General features: G+C 30.0%; 1 protein-coding gene across 5 annotated transcripts in view; it reads left to right on the plus strand.

Annotated features, from left to right (window-relative positions):
• Reps (RALBP1 associated Eps domain containing) overlaps window positions 1-22,493 on the plus strand; it is a 116,755-nt gene extending 94,262 nt beyond the window's left edge. For all 5 annotated transcript variants that reach the window (XM_085811789.1, XM_085811791.1, XM_085811790.1 and 2 more), the window contains 2 exons: window positions 2,682-2,815; window positions 11,883-22,493. In XM_085811789.1, coding sequence (XP_085667915.1) covers window positions 2,682-2,815; window positions 11,883-12,051 — 303 coding nt within the window. In that variant the 3' untranslated portion in view covers window positions 12,052-22,493. The remainder of the gene's footprint in view (window positions 1-2,681; window positions 2,816-11,882) is intronic.
• Window positions 22,494-24,944: the final 2,451 nt, after the last annotated feature.

Raw genomic sequence — 24,944 nt, forward strand, 5'->3', positions numbered from 1 at the left:
GGCAGGTCACTGGCATTAACTAGCAAATCCCACTTCTGACACCAGTTGTTGCATTATTTCCTTCCTTCACGTTCGTAGATTTGGAGTGAATAACGACAACACTTGATGAATTATCGAAATATACTTTATTGGCTAGTATTGTCAGGACAGCTCCAAAACACGTTTTTACAGTCGTTGATGAAATACTATAAACATGCTGACACGATCAGCGACACAGCCGCCAGGTTATCAGGCTATCACGGTGGAGACAACTTCACTGCAGAGCACTAGAGTACAACTCCCGATTCTGCTTGGTCGTTCTCGGAACTCCACATACTCTCGAGACTCACCCCGCTACAACTCGCAATGCACTCGAGACACACAGAGCACAGCTCCCGACTCTTCGGTTCAATCATTCCCGGAGCTCAAGACACTCTCACAATGATGCACTAACCACAATACACTATGAGATTCTTTCGCTGCACTCGGCACTCGCTGCCCGGCTGTCAACTCAGTCGACTCCACACGGCTCGCTAACTCGATACTGACTTTTAGCTCACTAGACAAGGCTCACACTCTCGTTGCGGACCAACAGGGTTTATGTAGTTTTCGGCTTGTGTTCAAGAACATTCTGGGCTAAACCGTTAAGAATTCGTTCCAGAAGGTTCTCCATCTGTCCATGACATATCGCCAAATAGGTCATTTCTTGCTGAATGTAGCAACCCTGCCTTCCCTTGCCATTTTATGGCAACCCTAAACAGCTATCTCGCCGTGCCTGTTCATTTCGTAACAATATGAAGTATATTTGGCTTCTGTGAGTGGTAACCCGTTAATCTCGCATAGTTACATGAGATGATTTTTTTTAAATGTTTGGAAACAACATATGAATCCTTTTTTAATTTTTGATAATTTAGGTAAGCAAATATCTTATTCTTCTTAAAAATTGTGGGTAGTAAATTGCTTTAGTATAAATATTTAACAATTGATAACTGTTGACAATTATAATTTAATAACAAAAAGTTGCTCTTAAATGAATGGGATAAAATACATTTATGGTTTCTTCAGTTTTTCTTGGTAGTTTTATACTTTATTCTACTGGGTGATACCATCTTTTCCAATGTAAAAATGATCAGATTTCACATGTTATTTACTTTTAGAATCCATTTTTCTCCTACATTCAGTCATAAGTATGAAATTATTGAAATATTCCGTCATCTGTTTTGTCATCATTCTCTTCATTTATCAGTTTTTCATATATGAGAACTTAAGCCAAAAATGTCCTTAAATTATTAAATTTTTAGTTCAGATATCAGTGTATTTTCTTACTGACATTATTTATTCACTGATTTATTCTTAAATGTTAGTGTGACACAGTTAGTTTTTATCTAGACTTGAAAATGTTGTTATTACTATTGTATAGGAATGTCATCACTTAATTGTAGCTACTGTTAGTCATGTAGATGTAGCAGAGGGGATATTTTGTTAATGTGCTTCAAAATTTCAGTCAAAATTCATTTTGTTCTTAACTGCAGATTAAAACTGTCATAATTACATAAGGTTTGTCACTAATTAAGGGTAATTTCTCTAAACACAGTAATGAATTATGAGTTTGAGGGGCATAGTTATCAAAAGTAATTAAAGGCCTGAATTTTTTCCCTTTCTTCTGTAAATTTTTTTACACCATAATCTTTGCTTATTGAAAGACTGTACTTGAATTTTAGGAGTTTGTAGGTTAGTATTGTGATCACATTCTTTCTGTTGTTTCATATTAATTTTCTTTTTTAGTGGAAGAAAATGTACTAATTCAAATCTCAAAATAAAGAAAAAAAAATTAGCTATGTATTGATTTTGCCGAAAAATAAACATAGTTTTTTAATTTTTGATAGAAATGTCATTCATGTAGCTAAGACTTATAAAAGTGCCCTTATCATTATGAAAAGCATTTTACCTTTAAAAACAATCAAGGTAATTTCATTGTCATTCCATTTTTTGAAAAAATTCTTAGATTATACATAAATCTAAACTTCAAGTTATTATCTTGACTTAATTTGTAATTAATTCTGGGAGAATTAATTATAATCTTTATCAGTACTATTTAACATATACCACTAAACCAAGATTCAAATTTCACATTTAAGAAGAACAGTCTTACATCAGAAAGTAAAAATAATGATATGTGATAATAGATAATGATATCTGATCTATTAACTATTCGTATTAATTTTAATTCTGTTAAAACTATCCAGAAATTTTCTCTGGTTAATGAATTCTTCATTTCACAAATGTCTTATGCTCTAAGTGATTTGAAATCTCATTCACTTTTTCGTAATGCAAAAAATTTTGCATAGGGGGAAATTGGAAAAAAAAAAAATCAAATTTTCTCCCTTTATGGGAGGCAATAGTATTTTCCTTTCTTTTTCTTTATTTATTTTATATCTGGTTGAATTATGTATCTTTTACTAACAGCATAGAATAATTTTGTTTCCTGAAGTAAGGATCACCCAATTTCCCACAAAATATAAATTTGGGAAAAATATCGCATCTTTTCTATATAACAAACATCCAGCTAAGGTTAAAGTTTCCCAAATTTTAAATCTTTTTATAAGAAACCTTTTGTGTGTATCAATGTATAGTTTTTTAAAATGTGTGTTTAAACATCTTTTATTTGTGCGAAAGTAGCTAATAATTCATACCTCTGTTAGGTGTCAACACCTGTTGCCACAGATGACAGTACAGCATTATTAGTAGATATTAGCCAGCCTGATGAAGCTTCATGTGATAGAAAGCGGCATCCATCAGCACCTCCTCCTTTAGCTATACAAGCTGCCAGTATCACGTAAGTAATTATCAGTACTCATAAATTAAAGTTTTGGAGTATAGAATTTTATTTCAAACTAGAGTAAAAGATTTCTTGTCTTCCACCTTAATGTCCTAATGAAATGAGGATTCATTGTAAAAATATTTTTGCTGTATCAGTACATGTAAATCTGAAACATATTTGTATAGTCCACAAGTTAAATTAATTTCAGTTTATATTTATAATTTTATGGATTACGACTAATAAATATGAGCACATACAGGAAAACTATATGTTAGTACTGTGTTTTATTCTATATTTATGTAGGAATTAATGATGTTAAATAAATGAATGAAATGAACCGCTGTAAGTTTGAAAAAAATTACAGATTTAGAGTAAAGTGATGATGTATGGGAAATTAAAGCATCCAAAGATAATTTAATGGATTAATAAAGTTTCATTGCAAGTGTATTTTTTTACTGGTGATAAGATTTTTCTGATTTACATAAGTAAAGCATTTCTGTGAAACACATTTTGAACTGAAATGGCATGAAGCATAACAGCAGTCACGACTTGAATTTTTATCGGAGAAGTTTTTAAAAAAAAATTAGGCTTTTTCAGATCTGTATGAGACTTTTGAGTAGAGTGAAAAGAGCATGCCTATTTAGTGTCTTGAACATGTTAGGTTTCATACCTACAAAACAGCATTTGCGTGAGGTATCTTCAAGTACTCTTCTGCTTTTATCTCAAGAAATCTTAAAGAAAGTAAGAAAGCAAAATAACATAAATTTTAAGCTATACCAAGTGACAAAAAATTTCATGACCGGATAAAGCCAGTCATGAGGTTTAATATTAAATCATGGAAAACATATATTGAAACTAAAGTAACAATAAAAGAAATAATGTAATAATATAGTTCCACTTTCCAAAGTTGAAAAAAGACATGCCTAGTTTGTTGCGAGGTTTTTAATTTTTTTCCCAGTGAGATATTAAAACTGAATTGTGAATGCTTATTAAACAATCCTTTGTCTGCCTAGGTCAAATAATTAGGTTTATTATGTAATGAGAAATCAAATTTGAAAATTATCATTCTCAATAGACATGTTTCGTTTTGGGAATGTGTAATTGTATTTTTATTACTGGGAGTAAAATGTAATTTCCTAAATGCCAAAAAGAAAACATTAAAAAATAACTTTTATAAATATTTTTATTAGCTAACTCATTAGAGGTATATTATCGTTTTCTAACTGCTTTTAATACACTCCAAAGTCGTCGGGACTTCGGCGATTCCGGATTATCGATTTTTCCAGATTGTAGATCATCAGTTTAAATCTGGTAAGATGGCATGCAGAAATTATAAAATTAAAAATATGAAACCGTAATTTATGAAATAAAGAACAATTATGATCTAAAGAGTATCAAAATTTACAAAAAAAAAAAAAAAAAAAAAAAAAAAGCTTAATATTTATTTGTTTACTTTATTAAACATGTCTTTCAATGTAAGTTGTGTAAGTTGCTTCGTTTTTTATGTGATAATACATTCTCTATAATTCTATAAACAGACATAATTTCTTGTTCAGTTACAAAGTTCCGCTGTTCAAGTCCTATAATTGCTGTGTCGAGAATACCGACTAATTTGTCAATCGAAATTTTTTCTTTTTCAATAACCTCTGTTACTTTCTTCGCTATCGGAAGCGAATTATAATGAGGAGGAATTTGATTTAAATCATATCAAAGACGGAGTGCATCGAGATGAAATACCACATTTAGTAAGGAATTATAAGCCAAATAAAATAAAAACATCTGCTCTGAAGATAAGGACAGTGCTGACAGTTCAACTTCCAATTCATTGCGCGCCGAGGTGCCCCCCCCCCTCCGCCTCAGAGCAGCGTGAAATTTATAAACAGATTTCGGAATGGTTAGATAAACAAAGGATATGCCTTTATCCATTTTTTGCAGCAATTCCACTTTTTGTTTAATGGACTTCGAAACATGCTTTTGCTTTGTAGATCCTTTACATATTAGTAAACATATATCAGAAATTCTATTTGACATAATCGAAAGTTCAAGCTTACTTTTATAAAATTGCTCTAACAGTCTGCAAAAGATAATAAGCCATATCCAATTCGAAGATTAAGGAACAACGCAATCTGCAACATTAACTGAATTAGATAATTTTAGCTTAGCTTATACCGTCCGTTATACATTAAACACGCATTCGTAAACATATTTTGCGCGTGTGCACACGCATATTGGCAGCCGTAAAGGTCTTAGGGACGCATGCGCAGAAAGTTTGTAGCTTTGAGGTCCGAATTAACGACTTTTGTCTGTACTACTTTAAAATAAGCAGTTTAATGAATTTTTGCTTTTAAAATATTTATATTGCCTCATTATTTTGAGCTTGAATTAATTCTTACTGTTGATGCAGAGAGGACAGTAGCTGTACAAGTGCAGCATAGTGGACAGTGAAACAAGAAGTATTTAATGGTAAAAATGTTAGGCTTTCAGTTCTGTATGTGATTTTCGAATAGAGTGGAAAAAAGCATGCCTATTTAGTGCCTTGAATATGTCAGGTTTCATACCTACGAAACAGCATTTGCAAGAAGTATTACTCTTCTGCTTTTATCTCGAGAAATCTTCTGGAGAAAATCATTGTTAGCTAGTGGAAGTGTATGAAGAATGTCTTTTATCAGAAACAATGTGCAGAAATTGGTTTTGACGATTCAAAGACAACGATTTTGAGGTAAGGGATGAAATGCATCCTGGTAACCGAAAAAGTTTGATGATGGGCATTTAGACTGACAGACATCACTGACAGAAGATTCGTCTTGGACACTTAGGTAGTTGTCTCAAACACTAAATGTGAATGCATCAACTGTTAAATAAGTGTTGAAAACCAATGGGAATGATTCAAAAATTTCTGAACCTGAAACCGAGTACCTCGGGAATTGACAAAAAGAGATGTGAAATGCTTTACCATTTATAAAGTATTGCTTCAAAGACAAAAATAAAATTGAAGTCATTTTTGCATGAAATCATATCAGGGTGAATCATCAACTTCAACTGGATATTCATGGCAAGAAGATTAGGCTATGCATTTGGTGGGGTCAAGTTGATGTGAACTATGAGTTGCTGCAACCAGATCAAACTTTGAATGCTAAATTCTACGAAGCACAATTACTCAATCTGAATCGTGCAGTATGCTCAGAGACACAATGAAGTAGTTCTGCTTCATGATAATGCCAAACCATTTGTTGCAAACCGAGTGAAAAAAGCCTTGAAAAGATTTCGAAGATGTGTCTTTCCGTCAAGCATCCCTTTCAAAGGACCCCATCCGCCATATTCACCAGACATCGCTTCTTCTGATTAACATTTGTTTTGCTCCATGCAGCATGGCCTTTCTGAACAACACATGTTTTTAACGATTTCAGAAACTGAAAGTGAATCACCCTAAAAGAATGTGAATTTTTTTTATCATGGAATCTATTTGTTACCCGAAAAGTGGGAAAAGATTGTAGCTGCCGAGGAACACTACTTTCAGTAAATATCTTATCGTTCTATAAAAATAAACATTTGTTTTCTGTCCAACAAACTGCAAGAATTAATTCAATTTCCCATTATATTGAGTTCAATGTGTAATTGTTGGAAAAATTTATGTTTTACAATAGCAATATGAACTTTAGTGTTACATCATGAATCTATTAGATTTATTGCAAAAAAAAAAAATGTGTCTGTATAATACAACATTATGGCATATTTCCAAATTAAAAAATTTCTTATTGAAAAATTTTAGTTTATGTGGCCATTATAAAAGTTCATTTTTAAAATGTGACACACTGCAAACAGAAATCAGTTTCTGTTAAATATAAAAAATTTTTAATTATTCTGTGGTTAACAGTATCTGTTCTTCACTCGGGAGAAAAGAAAGTTATTTTTAGAAGACTCACAAAGCATTGGCAGAATCCATAAACATGTAAAATAATAACAGTAATAAATAAAAAAGGAAATCATTATATCTGAACAAAGTGAAATTCTCTGTTGAGAGCATTAAAAAAAAATGTAAAAGTCTCATAATTGTTGTGTGCATGTTCACAGAGTAGTAAAGAGGATATCCAAAGATGACACAAATTGATTTAGTTTTTAATTGCCCATTTTTATTTACTCCAATTAGCAGATCATTTTCCTTTTAGATAACACTCTTTAAATTGCAGATCCATAGTGATTTTAACTAAGTATGATTGAATTTAAACTTTATGCGTCATAATTAATTCTAACAAAGGGAGAAAAGGTGGACAATGCAGCGCGGAGTCTTGTAGCAGCGAGATTAGGAAGCAGTCTTCTGCACCGCAAAATGGCATGAGCTTGTTATTTATACAAGTGGGTTATGTAACAGACTAGAGAATTTTGGAAGGTACTAGTCAAGGGGGAAGATCCTAAATTATGAAAAGTTACTTAGAGGTTGCGTGTTTGCATAGAGCAAAGCCATCGTATTTTTTTATATTTTACATCTTTCGCCCCTGCTTTCAAAACAAAAGGCCAGGTGAGCAAAGTATTAGTAGATTAGTGAAGCAGGAAGTATGAGGAAAGACATGAAGAAACATCCAGGACATAGCTTACAAGCTTTAACTATGTCCTATCATAAATCATGATCTTTTCTCATATAAGTGTAAAGTTTTTGAAGTATACAAATTTACAATGATTTATAAATAAACATATAACTAAATTTTATATGGAATAATAATAATAAATAAATTATAAGCATAAAAGTCCTCAATTTTTCTTAAAATGTCCACAGTACTTTCATAAAAATAGTTGAAATGGAATGAAATATTTTTTAAAGTCTTGAGGCCAGTAAGTCCAGCTTATTTTCATCATATTTGAAAATAATTTTAAAATTCAATACAAAACATTACGATATAATTCAATATAAATAATGATATGATACAATAAGACATTAACACTTTGAATCAAAATTTTTGGCATGTTCTCGCCAACAGAGCAGCTTGCTGATGGTTGGGGGTTGCTAGGTACAAAATATCAAAAAACCTCCATTGCCTAATTAAAGGTAACTGGTTTTTGTCATTGTACATTGTATCAAAGGGTTTTTTAGAAATTTAGAAACAAGAAATGAATTTTACCTTACAACAAGAAGGAAGGAAAAAAAAAATTGTTACAAAATAATCTAAATTTATGGGGAAAATATGTGTTTACATGTGGGGGGTAGCATTTCTGTGCTAAACTATGGTCAGAGGATCGTGGCTGGTATGAAAAAGTATATAAAAAGCCAAGCCAGTTTCGTGACCATAGCTGACTCAAAATTATGTGAAAAATATAAAAGGTCATGTCATAGTTAGTGTTTAAGTCTAGATCAGATATTAAAAGTCATAATCAGGAAAGAAATTTGAAAAATTAAAATTAATTTTGAACAAAGATAGGAATTCTACTATTTCTAACAGTTAATTGAAATTCACTTGCTGGATTAAAAGGTCTGAGTCTAGTTGAATGAACAATTTCTGATTTCTTTTTAGTTAGAGGATTAGGTTTATAATTCTTGATTTTGGATTAAGGAATCATAAGGTAATTTTCCATACATTAAGTATGATGGTGGGAATTTTGTTACAGAATGGAGGGATATTATTATATTCTTCAGTCACTTAGAGTAGTAATTTTGTCAAAGCAATATTACCTTGATAAGAATTTATTTTACATTTTAATCTAGTTATAATCGTTTGATTAACACATTCAATTTTACCATTAGTTTGGTGTCCATTTGCTGTAGTCAATAATTGTTTTACATTATGATTCCTTAAAAAGTGTTTAAATTTTGAAGATGCAAAAACAGCATTCCTATCACTTAAAATTTTCTTAAGTACCTGAATTTGAAAAATTTGTTATAAGCAATTTATGTAAGCAAAAGTCCAAATATATCTGGTGGCATGATCAATAATTATATGAATATACTTTTTAGTAGAATTATAATAATTTAAATCTCCAACAGTATCAATAGATAATACCGTATTTATGCGAATCTAATGCGTATCCCCATTTTAAAACTTTAAATAATAAAAAAATTGTTTGTCGGCGAATGTAATGCGCATCAATGATATGAGGAATTTATTGAATCTTATTTTATACAACAATGGATTTGTATATAAACTATCAATTAATGGTATGATGATATTATTTAAATTTAGATACCATATTTTATACAACAATGGATTTATACATAAAGTAGCAGAACATAGAATTAACCTATTAGTGGGCAATTGTTATGTGAAACAATCATTGTTAATTACCACTACCGTATATACGTTATCTATCGTAAAATATGAACATGAAATAAATCGTAACATTTCTATCTAGCTAACAGTTTCTACAATTAGTGATTAGTAGTAAACGTCTTTATTCACTGTTTTCATCACTGGAATCCTCGCAGCTCTTTTCGTCAGGTGCAGATTCATTTCTTCTTTCCTCATCATCATCATCGTCATCCTCCGCCATTCTAGAGCACGTCATCTTCACTGCCATTCAGTGAATTTGAAATGCAGCATTTCTTGAAAGATTTTACAATCTTTGGTGCTTCGATGCTTTTTCAGGCAGCAGAAACTCAGTCTGCTACAATGTGCGGTGCAGCACGCTTAATTTTTCCTGTCTGGGTCAATTCACGATTTGGCTCACAAAAGCATTTTTCGTACTCCGCCTGAACGTACCCCTTAAAAGGTTTATTTATACTAACATCCAGGGGTTGTAACATAGACGTCATCCCTCCAGGAATGATAACAAAATCACTGCCTAAGGCTGTGCATCTTCTTTTTTTACATCGTCGGTGAGATGATCACGAAATGCGTCCAGACAAAGCATTGATGGTGGATTGGAGAGCCAACCGGGACGGCATTCCCATACATTTCGGAGCCAATCAAGCGTTAATGATTCCGTCATCCACCCCTTCTCTTAGTTTCGAATCATCTGGGAACAGCTTTTGATTCTTATGGGTTTTAGGGCATGTTTTCCGTTTGAAGATTAAGAAAGGGCACCCGTCTGCTGTTATTGCTAGCATCACAGTTACGCGTTGTTTTTCACATCCCGAAGTTTTGATGATAACTTCCTCAGTCCCCTTCTCCGTAATGGTGTAGTTACGAGGCATACCAAACAAATTGACGTCTCGTCAGAGTTGCCAATTTGAAAAATTCTTTTTCTTCCGAAGTGTGATGACATACTGCTCAAATGTTAGTAGTTTTCCCCCAAAATCTGCAAGAAGCTTTTGGCATATTGTTGTACGGCGTCTTAGAGATAAGCCCATCCGCTTCATAAACCAATCCACCCATCCACGGCTAGCCTTAAACTCTTGTTTCGGTATTCCAAGAACTTCAGCCTCCTCTTTTGCTTTATTTCTCATGGTGTTACTAGTCACAGGTTGTCCATTCTTCCTCCTTTCACATACAAATTCCAAAACTTTTTCTTCAATTTTAGGGTGTCTTCCTTTGCGAGGGCCAGTGAATTTCTTTCTACTAGCTTTAGTTGCAAACAGTGCCAATTTCTGTTGCCGCCACAAGCGAACATTGCTCTCAGCTACGTTGAACTCTCTCTCTCTCTGCCTTTCTATTGCCATTATTTTAAGCACAAAGAATTACTTTATGTTTGAAAGTAGCGTCATATGACATTCTTCTCTGTTTGCCCTCCATTTCGTGACTACGTACTCTGCAGCTTGTATCCTCTATGCAATAATGTGTCAACGGTAAATGTAGTCGAGAAATACAGTAATTCATTGTTACGATTTAAATTTGGTTGACGCCATCAGCGAACTGCTGACGTCATTGGCGAACTTTGCACTCGAATCTAATGTGCACCCCAATTTTAAAATACTGCATTTGGCCAAAAACGATGCGCATTAGATTCGCGTAAATGCGGTATTTCAAAAGGTTCACTAACTGATGGTAAATTTTGCATTAAACCAATTTTCTTTTGTTTACTTTTTTTATTAAACTGACATACTTCACAATGCTTGCAATAATTTCTAACATCTTGAACAATTCCTGGCTAGTAATATTGAGGAGACAATAAATTTAGCATAGAGGACAGGCCAATATGACCAAATTCTAGATGTGCTTTTTCAAGTAATTTAATATGAAGAGACATGGAAATTACAATTTTATACAGTCCTTGTTTTTTAATAGTTATAAAACGTCATTCATTTCCTTATATTTAGGATTACAAACATTATCTAAACTTTGATATTCTTTTATTTCTTCCAATGATAATAAATTAACTTGCAATCTTAAATGCTGACAAATGGGATTTCTAGAAAGCATGTCAGCTTCAACATTAGTGGATCCTTTGTTATACTTTATATCAAAATCATACATAGATAATTTTAAACACCATCTAAATAAACGACCTGTAGGATGTTTTATATTTTTAATCCAGACTAAAGCAGCATGATCAGTATGTACAGTAAAATGATTACCGTGTAAATAATAATAAAATTTATTAATTGCATCAATAACAGATAAACATTCAGCTCAGTAATTGCATAATTTTGTTCGTAAGACCTTAATTTTCTAAAATGAAAAGCAATTGGATGTTAACTACCATCAGGATATTCTTGTTTTAAAACAGCACCAACGGCTCCTTTAGAGGTATCAAAAAATACATGAGAAGGATATTTAGGGTTAAAGTAGTTAGTTAAAATAGGCCTAGAAATTAATGCATATTTTCATTTTTGAAAAGCTATTAGACTGCTATTAGTCCATTTATAGGGGGTATCTTTAAGACGGCAAAGGATTAATTTCGTAATCTGTAAAAATATCTTAGTGTCAGAATTTTAAAGTATTTCACATTTAATGATTAAATAATTTATCAACTGTAGAAAATTTACTAAAAATTGATAAATTATGTTAGAGGTTCAGAATAGCATACTGAGGTCTAACTTTTTACAACAGTTATTTTTCTTACCCCCTGACAAAAATTTAATTTTTTATTTAGTTCTTTTTTACAGAAAAATATTATTTTTTAAATTTATGAATCCTCCATTGCATAAAAATCCGTTATTGTTGTGGGAAAGTGAAAATACAAAAAGTAATAGAATACTAAAATGTTGTTTTTTCAGGTCTGTTCCCCGAGAAAAAAGAGAGCTTTTAGCTGCAATACAGGCACATCGTGAAAGACACATGATGCTGACCCGACTTAATAATGAACTGAATCAAGAATTATTAGAAATCATGGAGGAACGGATAGCTCTTGAGATACAGCTTGAACATTTGAAGCCATTTTCTTAAGTTTGTTTAAGTGCATTAATATCATTTTGTGAAGGTGTTCCATTAGAATGCTTACAGCCATTTTACTACATTTAAAAGAACCTGAGAGCCATTTTTTAATCATTCCAGTATTTCAATTAATAAATACACTTTACGCATAGTTTCATTTTTATGAGACCTTGCATCTTATGCGGTGTGTTCAAGCCTCTTTTTACCACTTATTAGTCAAGAATGCATATATATATATATATGTGATCAAGGAAAGGTTTATTATTCTGCTTAAAAGTTAGCAGCATCATTTTTGAATAAATTTCAATTGAATTACTGATTGATCCCCTTAAAAAAGCATATTGATTATGTAAACTATTTTGATGAAAAATATTTTCATTGTTTTAAAATAATGCAAATATGTAGCATAAAAAATTTCTGTTGAGCTATGCTTGAAATTATTCATTGTATGCATGTTAAAAATATGTATTAGCTTTTTATTGTTTTACAATACAATATTTTATTTTTATTTGATGCTTATACTACAGTTTATTTGATGCACAGCATACATTTTTCAAAAGAATCTCATATATTCATTATTTAATAATTTTCAAACAAGAACATTTTATATTAGAAACATGCTTTACAGGTATTGTGAGATTTAAATTCATTATAATATAAATGCTGAATTGTTGTTTTGAAAATTTAATTTGCACATTATTTCAAGTAATTTGAACATTTTTATTGCACAGTAAATAAGATACGTAAGGACAGTAATTTTCAAGTAGATTTATTTCGAATTACGATGCAGTAACTTTATATTCTGAAGAGCCAATATCTGTGAACTATTTTAATTGCAAAAATATTGTGTAAAACCAACTGTAAAGTTCCATTTTTAAAATATGTTTTCAAATCCTTAAACTTTAACCAAACTTTTTTAACTATAATTAAGATATTCACTATAATATTGTTTAAAGCAGCAGTTTTATATTTTTGAACTTGAATTTCACAACTTTTTTTTATAAAATTAATTATATTATTATTATAGGTTCTCGATTATTTTGCAGCCTTTAGATTATAGGAATAAGATCTGTTGCATAACAATCATCGTAGAATTTTGGCATGGGTGAAACTAGGCACATAAAAATTTGGTGTATTTATAAATTAAATAGCACAAACCTTTTTTATGATTATATCGTCTTATAATTTTGTGAATGAGTATGATAGAAAGGGGATTTTTTATATGCTTATGCATTTATTAATTCCATTCAATATAAAAAAAGTTTAGAAATATTTGAAATTTATTAGGAGGTTCCTTTTTGTCTAACAACTAGAAAATAGTTTTTAATTCTTTGTTAATTTTGTAACTTTTCATTACTGTTTCAAAAAGTAATAAGTTAATTTTATATTGTTTAAAATATTTTAAATAGGTAATAGATAGTTGCATTTTTCATTTAATATTTTCATTATGCTAAGAAGGCCTGTTATGTACAAATTGATTATGTATGGGGAATGCATGCAGATGGAAAAGCAAAAGATTTCTGTGGTAAAGCAGTTCTGTTTCTATATTATGCATTATTTTAAAAGTATACATTTCTCAGAGTGTTTTATATTTGTGATAAATTTACCATGGTGTAAGACAAAAATGTTTAAAAAAAGAAGTATGATGAATATTGTTAATGTACATATAAAACAAATAGTAAAATACTTAATACCATATTATAAGAAATATATTATAAAAATTATTAATGTTGAATTTTATGAAATAAAATGTTAATGTGTAAATTTTAATAATAAATATTTATGAAATTAGGTATATAATAATAAATTTCTACATTCTGACATAATTTAGAAGCATTTAATTTTGAAAGCAAAAATGAAGCTCAGTGGCCATTTCTGGTATATGTATGGTAAATTACAGAATTTCTTTTTACTTTCATTTGGTGCTTGGAGGGAGGACTATTTTCTTAACTGAGTTTATACTCTACACAGAGTTAATTAAGTATTGGGCCCCTCCCCTGAATTGACTGCATTTTCATTGCCATTTTGGAATTCGTAAAGAAAAAAAAATTTTTTTGAGGTTTGTTTGAATCTTATCATCTAGGCAAGCTGAAAGAAATTTTTAGCATTTTCATTTGGTATATAAGTGTGTACTTCTACCACAATACAAATCAGATATTAAAATATTTTAAGTAAAATTTAAAGATTTTCTAGGTAGTGATTTCGGAGTTGGATTGTGAACATATCATAACTTTGAATAATATATGAAATTAAATGTTGTTTCAAAGAAAAGAAATTGAACATTATAAAAATTGAATTTACATTAAATTTTAAAAAGCTAATAAGGATTATTTTTATTATAAATATGTCCATTATTTTAAACAAGAAATTAAACCCAAGATTTCTTTTTAGTTTACATATGGTAATTAAAAAATATATAAGTTTTAATGTACTTGTAATTGAAAACAAGATGCATACTGACAAAATTAAATGTTTTTGTATTTGCAAAAAATTACAATTAAAATTCTCTCTTTATCTTTTGCAACATGTGTAGTAAATTTTTCAAAAGTTTTTCAACATGTGTAATAAACTAAACAATGATTAATATTACCCTGTGAAAGGTAGATAGTTTGATTATTTTGTTGGTTTAAATGCATATCGCTTGTACTGTATTACAAAGCATCTGTATACAACATTTTTAAAATTCTGTTCTTTAAAATTAGTAAGTTTTATGTAATTGAAATGTGAACTGAACTTCGTATAAATCTTTCTGCAAATATGTTAGCTTATAGCTTATATATATCATATTTTATAAAAATAATATGTTACTATCGTTTATTATTTTTTTGCAAACAAAAATTATATCTCCTGAAAGTTATACCTTTTCATTTTTTAATTTAACACGTTCACGCCGGCGTGGGCCGCCAGTTGCCCGCACTAGTCTGTCTCATCAGGTGGCATGTACTATCAGTGGCCCGTACTAGTCTGTCTCATCGGGCGGCAATTACCACCGGTGGCACGCACTAATTTGTCTTATCGGGCAGCGCCTACCACCGATGGTCCGCACTAGTGTGTCTCACTGGGCAACGCATACCACTGATGGTACGCATTCGATTGTGTTATTAGATGCTGAAAATTAAAATAATGAAAAATTAATGTTTATTTATTATAAGAACTTTTTAGTAACAATTATAATTAGTAACTATTAGCAAACGTATAACTCGTATACAGGTCTGAACAGATAATAATCGCGTGCCACCAGATGAAACGCGGCAAAAATTCGAGCGTCGTCTCCCGGCAAAGAACATAAAAATTGGCCCCGGCGTGAACGTGTTAAAATGATACTAAGAGAAACATTTTGTGGCTTTCTAGTTTCATGTTCAGTTTTGAAACCTGTAATTCTCTATTTGTTTTAGAAGTATTTCCATTTTTTAGAGTGTAGTAAAATGATTTCTTGGGAACTAATGAAAGTTTGTCAGTCAAAGCAAAATCTGTAACTATATATAAAAGCTGATAAGATGCGAGCTTAACATTTCAAATAAATTTGTTTTTATGTTACGAATTCAAGAATAGCATATGTCAACTCAAAAATGATGTCAAATTTAAGTTTTGTAACTTTATAAACATATATTTTTATATAATTAATTGTGACATTCATTAAATTTAGAAATGTATTTTGTCATAAAATTTAATTTTAGTATTTGGTCATTTCTTATCTGTTATCAAATTTCTTCTTATTACTTTCTGTGCAGACATCTGTTAAAAGCCGTGGCTAACTTGTAAGTATTGTATTTACAGGGCTGTAAAAATAAATAATTTTTTATGTAGGTGTTTTGACATAATGATCAAATCAAGTTTTTTCTGAACTGATGTATAATTACCAGTCTATTTGTATATATGAATGCAAGCATTTATGTGTGAAAATTTGGAATGCATGATTCATTACAGATTAGTTTCAAATTAGCATATGTGTGAGTAAGGTTCTTTGCTTATTGAGCATTGTGCTGTTGTCATGTTCCTGTGTAAATAAGGCTGCTTGTTTAGTTAATATGTAAATCATATGATGATTGTGAATACTGAATTTCAAAAAATAAAATAAAGACATGTACAACATTTATCTTCAGAAAAGACTTATCTTTGTTAATAACATTAATAACATTTTTGTTGATTATATATTTTTAAAATCAATGAAAGAGTTATGACTAAAATTAAAACCAAATGGTATTTCATAAATATAAATAATATTGGGTACAATGTATATGACTATTAGTAGTATGTGTTAGTTGCTAAGCTTATGTTAGCAATAATTCTGTTTTTGGCAAGGAATGAAATCTTTTATCTTACTTTTAATTTCTTAAATTTTGATAACTATAGAGGTTAACTGGAAATACAATGTTATGGGACAGGCGGCAGCAACCTTTTTTGGCTGTGGGTCAGAATCAACCGAAATATGTCTATTAAGAAGACATTTCAGGTCAGTGGTATTTTCAGTTCAGAACAATGTTTCTTTGTGAATAATAAGATAAATTTTGTTGAGAAATCATTACAATACACTTTAAATATTAAATTATTATAAAAGCAAACATATCTGAATGAAGTTTATTTTTGTGTTTGATGTCATTGGCTACCCTGATGGTAAACTAATGTCAATTTAGTCAAGTCTGACTATAGTTAGTCATCTTAAGATGAATACAAGCATGTGGATTTTAGGTGCTTAAGCTGCTTCTGTTCTTACTTGAAATTAATTTCATGTGTAGAAAATATTTGCTCGTATTTTATAAGTTGAACTGAATGCAGACAAAATGACAATTTTTTTTTTTTTTTTTTTTTTTTTTTTATTATGGATTAGAGAATGGCCGATGTCAAACTTAGCAGTTTCTTCTTGAAATTATGCTAATGTTTTTTAACTGAAAATTTTTAGTCAAAGTATGTCATACTTTTTTTTAATGTGTTCTTCAAGTGCTTGTTTTATTTATGTTTCATAATTTATTTTTACATTTTTACACATTTTACTTTATTTTCAAAATTCAAGTGGGTCACTTTTAAATTATGAAATTGCCATGCGGTTACTTGCGGTCATAGGTTGCTGAAGCCTGTGATAGGATATTGTTATATGATGCAACAAAATTAAAACATTTAGAATTGAAATAAACGTGTTGTATTTAACTTACGACCTAACAAAGTATGTTTAAAGAAATTCTCATTCTAATGCCAAAACAAAAGGGAGGAAAGTATGTTATAGAGAAATAATGTTATAAATTAATAAAAATATTTTTTATTAGCAAAAAGGGCATTTGAATATTCTGTTTTGGTACTTTATAATGCTACAACAAAGCTAAATATCAAAAGAAAAATATCCTATTTTTATGCCCGATTTGCGTATTATATTTTTTAAGTAATTAATTCATGAACATGAAATACAATTTCTATTTACATGCTTTAGTTATGTTCAATATTTATATAAGTTCTTGTCTTAAGTTCTTGAACATCAGATTTAAAGTCTTTCTTTTTTCACAGAGGAAAATATTCTTAAGAATTGTTAATGCATCAATATATTATCAATTCAAATGCCTATACTATGTTATTGAACCCTTGTAATACCATATTACTTCATTTCTAAAGTGCAACCTTGTTTCCAAAAAAATCCCAAATAAATATCACTAAAATAAGGTACATCACAGAACTGCAGATGTTTCTGAATTACTAATTATTCCAAAGTAGTTGGTTATTTAAATTACTAATTTAGATAATCTTATTAATCAGTCAAAGTTAATTATTAAAGTATATTACTTGTATTTTAATATTTTATTTCATTTATTATTTTTTCTTAAAAATTGAAAGTAAGGTTCCTCCCATCTTGTTCTGTTGGTTCTATTGAAATTAACAGAAATGCATCTTAGAGTTAACAGATGCATCTTAGAATTGAAAATATATGGTATGTTCATTTCTCTTTCCGCTGTCTTGGGAGCTGATTGAAAAATTACATACAGATCATTTAAAAATCGTGATATGCTTGTGTGTTTTCTGAAAGAAGGAAGGTTTTATGTTTTGTTTGTTATAAATTATGATAAATGTAAATTACAGTGAATCCTTTCTAAGGTTATTTGGCTGCAGTGATTTTGGTCTTCTGAGACATGATAATCATATATAAAGGTAATATTTAACACTGATGTCCTATTTATGTTCCAGAAGTACTGTTCATTGATGTGGTTGCTATGAAAAGGTTCACTGTATGTTGTGCTTAATACTTTGACACTTAAATCTGATTCTGCATTTAATCTAGTTATGTATTTTTAATGTAACTTTGTTTTCAAATTATGTTTTTATTCTTTGCTTTTAATGGAAGAAATTTTATAATTTTATTTGAGCTCAGGAAATAAACTTCTAGGGCTTTTGCACTGTGAAACAAATTACTTTTGCAAAGAAGGTAACACAAAAACGTAGCAACTTAATGTTCACAAAGATAAAGCAGTTTAAGCATTATTGAATTTTTTAAAATGGGTGAAAGTATGTGTGTAAAATGGGGGAATAAGTTGCTAAACATATGTTATTTTAACAAATTTTGCACACTACATAAAAATTTTTATTAAGAAAATCAAGATATTGAATGTAAGTAATATGAAGCTCTTAAACATGAGTGGTTTTAAATTAGAGCTTTATGTGTTTATAATGTTGATAAGCGCTTTGCAGTTTTAATTGCTTACAAAATTATCAAAACATTTTAGAAATGCATTTATGAATTGTTTTAAATATTACATGTTTGTTTTAGAAATGCATTTATGAATTGTTTTAAATATTACACGTTTTACAGCGTTAAATAATCAAATATGTTTAATATCTCTTGAAATTAAAGATAATTCTTTAAATAAAAACATGAAAATTTAAAATATTAGATTAAATACTATATTTGAAAATTTAAATAAAGCATTGATTTAAATATTGGACAACTTATAATTAAATTTGCTATTTGTCCACAAATTCACATATATTATTGCATCTATGCTTTTATTACCACAAAACCTGATGTTGCATTCTTGTAAAAGTTTAAATTCTTTTCACTAATGTGTATATTTAATTATTGAATTACTATAAATTAATGGACTGGAAAAAAGGTGATGTTAAAATTTCTCCAACTAATGTTATAATTTGTTTGCTTATAATATTTTCATAATTTTAGAAAAAGGAATAACTGATTTCTAATGACCCTTATTTGTACTGCACTTTAAACTTTAGTAATTAGTGATGTGCGCAAAGAAAAATAATTTACTTTTTTTTTCATTTGATAGAAAAACATATTTAACCTACTAAGGGGGTCAGAATTATAAGTATTTATCAGTTGGGACATATGTGTACATAAATATGAAGCCATGAATAATTATAAAAAATGTAGTTTCTCATTAATGCTTTAAATATCACAGTTCTTAGTCTAAAAATATTAATAAATTACATTAAGTGTAAAATTTAATGTGTCTACAAGACAGTTCCCCTTAAAATGACCTCCAGGAAGAAATTTCTCTCCGTAAACAGATAGCTGTGAAGTTGCCTTAATCAATTGACATAACCTAACATAAAATTTAAGTCTTCAGATACCAATTTTTTAAATTTTCTAAATGGGTGTGTGTTACAAAAAAAAAAAAAAATGTTTTCTGATTTTATATATTGCCATTTAATAGGAAATATATATATATATGCAGTCAAAAGTCTTTAATCCGGACCTCAAAGCTACAAACTTTCTGCGCATAATACGTTTACGCAGGTGCGTTTAATGTATAACAGACTGTATAAGCTAAGCTAAAATTATCTATTTCCGTTAATGTTGCAGATTGCGTTGTTCCTTAATCTTCTAATTGGATACAGCTTATTATTTTTTGCAGATTGTTACAGCAATTTTATAAAAGTAAGCTTGAACTTTCGATAATGTTAAAAAGAATTTCCGATTCTGGAGCTGCCAAAGGATCTACAAAGCAAGAGCATGTTTCGATGTCCATCAAACAAAAAGTGGAATTGCTGCAAAAAATAGATAATGGCATATTCTTTGTTTCTCTAACCATTCCAAAATCTGTTTATCAATTTCATGCTGCTCTGGGGAAGGGACGTCACGGCGCGCAATGAACTGGAAGTTGATCTGTCAGCACTATCCTTATCTACAGTGTTTTTTTTTTTTTTAATTTGGCTTATAATCCTTACTAAATGTAGTATTTCATCTCGATGTACTCAGTCTTTGATATGATTTAAATCAAATATTTTGTCATTATAAATGTCATGAATACACATCAAATAATTTTCTGGTTGCAATTTTCTAATTTCGTCTATGCGTAATGTATGCTTTACGCATGCGCGCGATGAAAGAAATGTTTAATAAAGTAAACAAATAAATATTAAGCTTTGGTAAATTTTGATACCCTTTAGATCATAATTGCTCTTTATTTCATAAATTGTGGTTTCATATTTTAATTTTATAATTTCTGCATGCCATCTTACCAGATTTAAACTGAGGATCTATAATCCGGAATTGCTGAAGTCCCAACAAGTCCGGATTACAGACTTTTGACTGTATTTGCTTGATGTATAAAAAAACTGAAATTGCAAATTTTTAATTATAGGAAAAAAGTTTTATCTTGAAAATTATCATTTAGTGTGCATGTGACATTAATAAGTTAAATGCTAGTAAATTATATCAAAAATATAATTATCGATGTTTTTATTTAACATGTTTTGCTTTTGAAATTGAATGTACATTACTATAGATAGTGATACAAAAGTCCCAAACTAAGTTTGTAGTTCAAGCTTCTTGCATTTTCTTAATGCCTTATAATAAATCTCTTATTAATCAAAAATAATTGCTATGGATTTGAGTCTGAAAAACAGTTTTGGCTTGTGCATTAGGTTTTCACTTGTTAAAATATAGTTCCTGTCGTTATTAGCAAGTTTCTGGAAGTCAAACAGAGAAATTATTTTCCTGATTCATTTTCAGTAACTGAATGATGAATTTTTTTAGCTTTAACTTGATTAGAATTCTCACTTATTGTATTTAATGATTAGTAACAGGGACTATAACTTACAGTTAAGTTACTTCATTCGTTAATTTTGAAATAAAATGAAATCTTATATAGCTGACGAAATAAGCAAGTTCCTCATATCAAAGTCATTTTCTTCATTATTATTTGTTTGCATGTTTGTTTCATAATAAAGCCTGTACTGGAAAAATAGTATATGCAATGTATCCCCCCCCCCTTCAAAAACGTTACTTGTCTTAGATCATTTAAAGAAAGAAAGAAATCAAACTTTGGTAGTTTTGGTCACATGACACTGTGTAGTAAAATATAACCAGATTGAGAAGTAAATAAGATTATGATAATTTTGATTATGTGAAACATTGAATAAAAATGGGCAAAATTTAAATTTTTATATAGACTGTACAGGGAAGAAGTGTCATTGAGAAAATTGTTTTCTGTATTGGGATTACAGTTTTTATGCTCCATATGTAAATTGTTGTTTAAGACATTCATGTTTATTTATTATTTAAGATATTTTTTTTTTTTTTTTTTTTTTTAAATCATTAAACTTTACAGATCTTTCCCCAGTTGTCTATCACATGACTAATTATCATAGTTGATAAATATCATCAGGGCTTAATTTCTAAAATTAGAAATATCATGAATTACTATAAAAATTTAGAGATAAGAAACTAATAAATTAAAATACCAGAGCTCATGTTATTTAAGGGCTGTGACTGGAATTACAGTTTTGGCAAAAACTAATGATGTAATAGCCAAGCCTGAATCGAATTTAAGCCCTGTATCATAGTTATATATATAAATTTTTAAATTCAGCATGTAATAAGAAGAAAGACAAATTAGTGTTTGAGAACATCAGTTTCTTTGCTCTTGCACTGTTTATTGATTTCCATTTTATATTATGCTGCTTAGAACTTTTGATGTTTTATGTCTTTAATATCTCCTTACTTCTCTTAATAAAAATTTATCAAATTGTTGTATCATTTTAATATGAATGAATTAAAATGTAAACAGTTTATGAGTACTATTGTATATTACCTTGAATCTGTATGATAAATATGTTTCTCTTGATTCAGCCTTTTGCTTGTATGTCATTTATTATTAAGAATTAAATGAAACGTACATCACTGAAGAATTGCTTACGAGATTTTGCTTTATCAAAGAGTTTGTTTCACTCATTAAAATGCCTTACTTTTCATTATCTAGTTTGTTTTATAGTAAAAAATTTTATTCATTTAATCAAGTACTTTAGTTGTGAAGAATTTCATGCAGTGTTTATTGACATCATAATTTTGCATAACAAAAATGTGCAATTCTTGTTGTAAATGAAAAATGTATTTATATATCAGAACTGCATATTGTTTCATAAAAGCTGATGATAAATATTGTACATTATTTTACTAATATATTAATTTATCTGGCTGATTGGAAATATTAAATTTTATTCATAATGTTACAGTATTCTTATTTAATAGTTTGTGTAATTTTCACATACATGCATAAATATCACAGATCAAATATATATGATAAGATTAAAAAATAAGATTAAAATATATGAAAGCAAACTTCTAAATTTAATTTGCTATAACCTCTTTTATTTTTATTTGGGGACTTCCTCTCTCTGTCTTAAAAATAGCGCTATAAGTCTAAACTGCAGCATCGAAATTAATCACGCGATCCTCCATAACCACACAGATACTTCTTGCATAATCAAATAATTGTAAACCAAAACTTTTTCTTATTCGAACTGAAATTTTTGACTCCCTTCTTCCTCTGAAGTAGTGCGACACTCTCCCCTTTTTCGCTTGCGCTTTCATCCTGGCAAAACCTGCAATCATCTATGCTCGCTTCTATCACCATATTATCAAAAATGTAAATGTTCAGAAAATAGGCGCGATTGGAGTGCCAAGTAAATTGTGGTCACAAATGTGAATTTAAATAAAAAAGGAAATTAATCCAGCTCGACTTGGTCCTCTTTAATATGAATCAAGTATCTACGCGAAACAACATTGCTACGCTTCTACGTGTCAGTGTACTTACATCAGTGCTTCCAAAATTGTGCTATCATTACACGTATATCAATGTTGTCATCCAGACGAATTCATTGAAAAATGTGGTGGGGGTCATAATGTTTAGGCTCATCAGTGTATCTGAGAATTTAAAGTTTTATCAAAAAATGTTTTTAGGGCCATTGCCTAGGCCCGTGATATCTTGCGGTCCCTTACTGCACCCTTCATCACCACTCTCCTAGGGAACCATTGTTCAAGGATACACTGCTGTCATGCAGCTTGCAGCACTATCTCAAATGAGCAGGAACAAGTCGTACCATCTGTTAGATATTCGCGGCTAATCAGCATAATGTCATTATTATGCTAGCATCCACCTTGCTGATATCTCCTCACTTCGCTTCTCTAAAATGCCTGCGTCATTTTTTTTTAAACCAATGAGTATAAGAAATTATCGTAATTGCATGATTAAAGAGTATGTTGTCTACGTGGAATTATTCTATTGTGCCTGGAAATAAAGATGATAAATGTATACTTAGTTTGGTATCAACTCCTTCCTCTCACCGAACCACTTAGCCATCACGACTGTTCTTTATGAATTTTGTACATATTTATATGTACAAAATTCGTAACTATATGGGTAACCAGTAGATTATTTTTATTCTTTAGAAGTAAAATCAGTTAACTTCAACTAATATATCCTGTAATGTTATCCTTTTTGTAACAAAAATTTGCTTCAGAAGCAATGTGCAAAATTTGTAACTTTAAATTTTGTATGGAAACATTCTTCACAAGATCTGCATCTGAAGCAACTATCTGCACTTTTCTCCCTCTGTATTAAGATAAATTTTTTACGTGAATGTCTTGGCAATTATTTTTGGTAAAATCAGAAATCTTGGTTTATGATTATTATTATTAATCACATTTTGTATGCAAGCATTATATTTTTAGTGATTAAAATTGTTACTGATGATGGGATAATTAACAGAGAATCTTTTTTGATATAATCAATAGAGAATCATTTTTGATGTAATCAAGAGAGAATAAGAATTCTCACCTCACTTTAAGACAGGGCCTGGAACCACGCTACCTGCAAAACCGGGAGAACCGGAAAAAGTCAGGGAATTCGAAAATTGACCAAAACATTCAGGGAAAAGTCAGGGAATTTAAGTATTTTTGTCCAAATCTGGAAAAGTCAGGGAAGTTCATACAACGATCCCGCCAGAAAAAAAGCGATTTTTGCGCCGACGTCGGAAGAGATAACTTTTTGGGCGAACTGTGTATTACGTGAGTGTCATTCGGGCAGCTGGCATAGAGCCAATTTTCGCAGCTCCAATTTGACTGTCTTTTAGAAAGGCAAAGCAAGTTTCCCACAACTTTTGGTTTCCAGTATTCTCGAGAATCGCATGTGCAGTGCATGAACTAAAGAAAGTACCTGTTCTCGTATAAAACAAAATGGGTTTAATCCTAGTAATACGGTACCATGGAGGTTAGAATCAAAGAATATGTATTGTAACGAAGGAAAACCTCTCTGCAGCAGACGTGGCTCCGTTCCATTACAGAGGGAAACAGCCGTGCATGCGTGATATATCTGTCGCCAAAGCTCGAAACCGGTGTCGAAGTTTGAAGGTCACGTTATCAAGAGTTCATAAAATGAATATCATTTAAAATTTCTTTAACCACTTGTGCTAAAAAGACGTGCCACGCACGTCGAGATGCTTTTGTCTCAAATCATGAGTAATAATTAAATAAAACGTACATTTGTTATCCAATGTATATATCTTAAATTTTCTTAAGTCGAAAAGTAAACAAAATTATCAAACAAAGTATACCAAGAATAATTAAGAATAAATGTCCTCTGGGATTTATTGAATAATTAAGTGAATTTGCTACACAATACATG

The sequence above is a fragment of the Stegodyphus dumicola genome, chromosome 2 (assembly GCF_044657685.1).
Source record: "Stegodyphus dumicola isolate Sdum_Otavi_A_Nest chromosome 2, ASM4465768v1".
In the NCBI taxonomy this organism is placed as follows: domain Eukaryota; kingdom Metazoa; phylum Arthropoda; class Arachnida; order Araneae; family Eresidae; genus Stegodyphus; species Stegodyphus dumicola.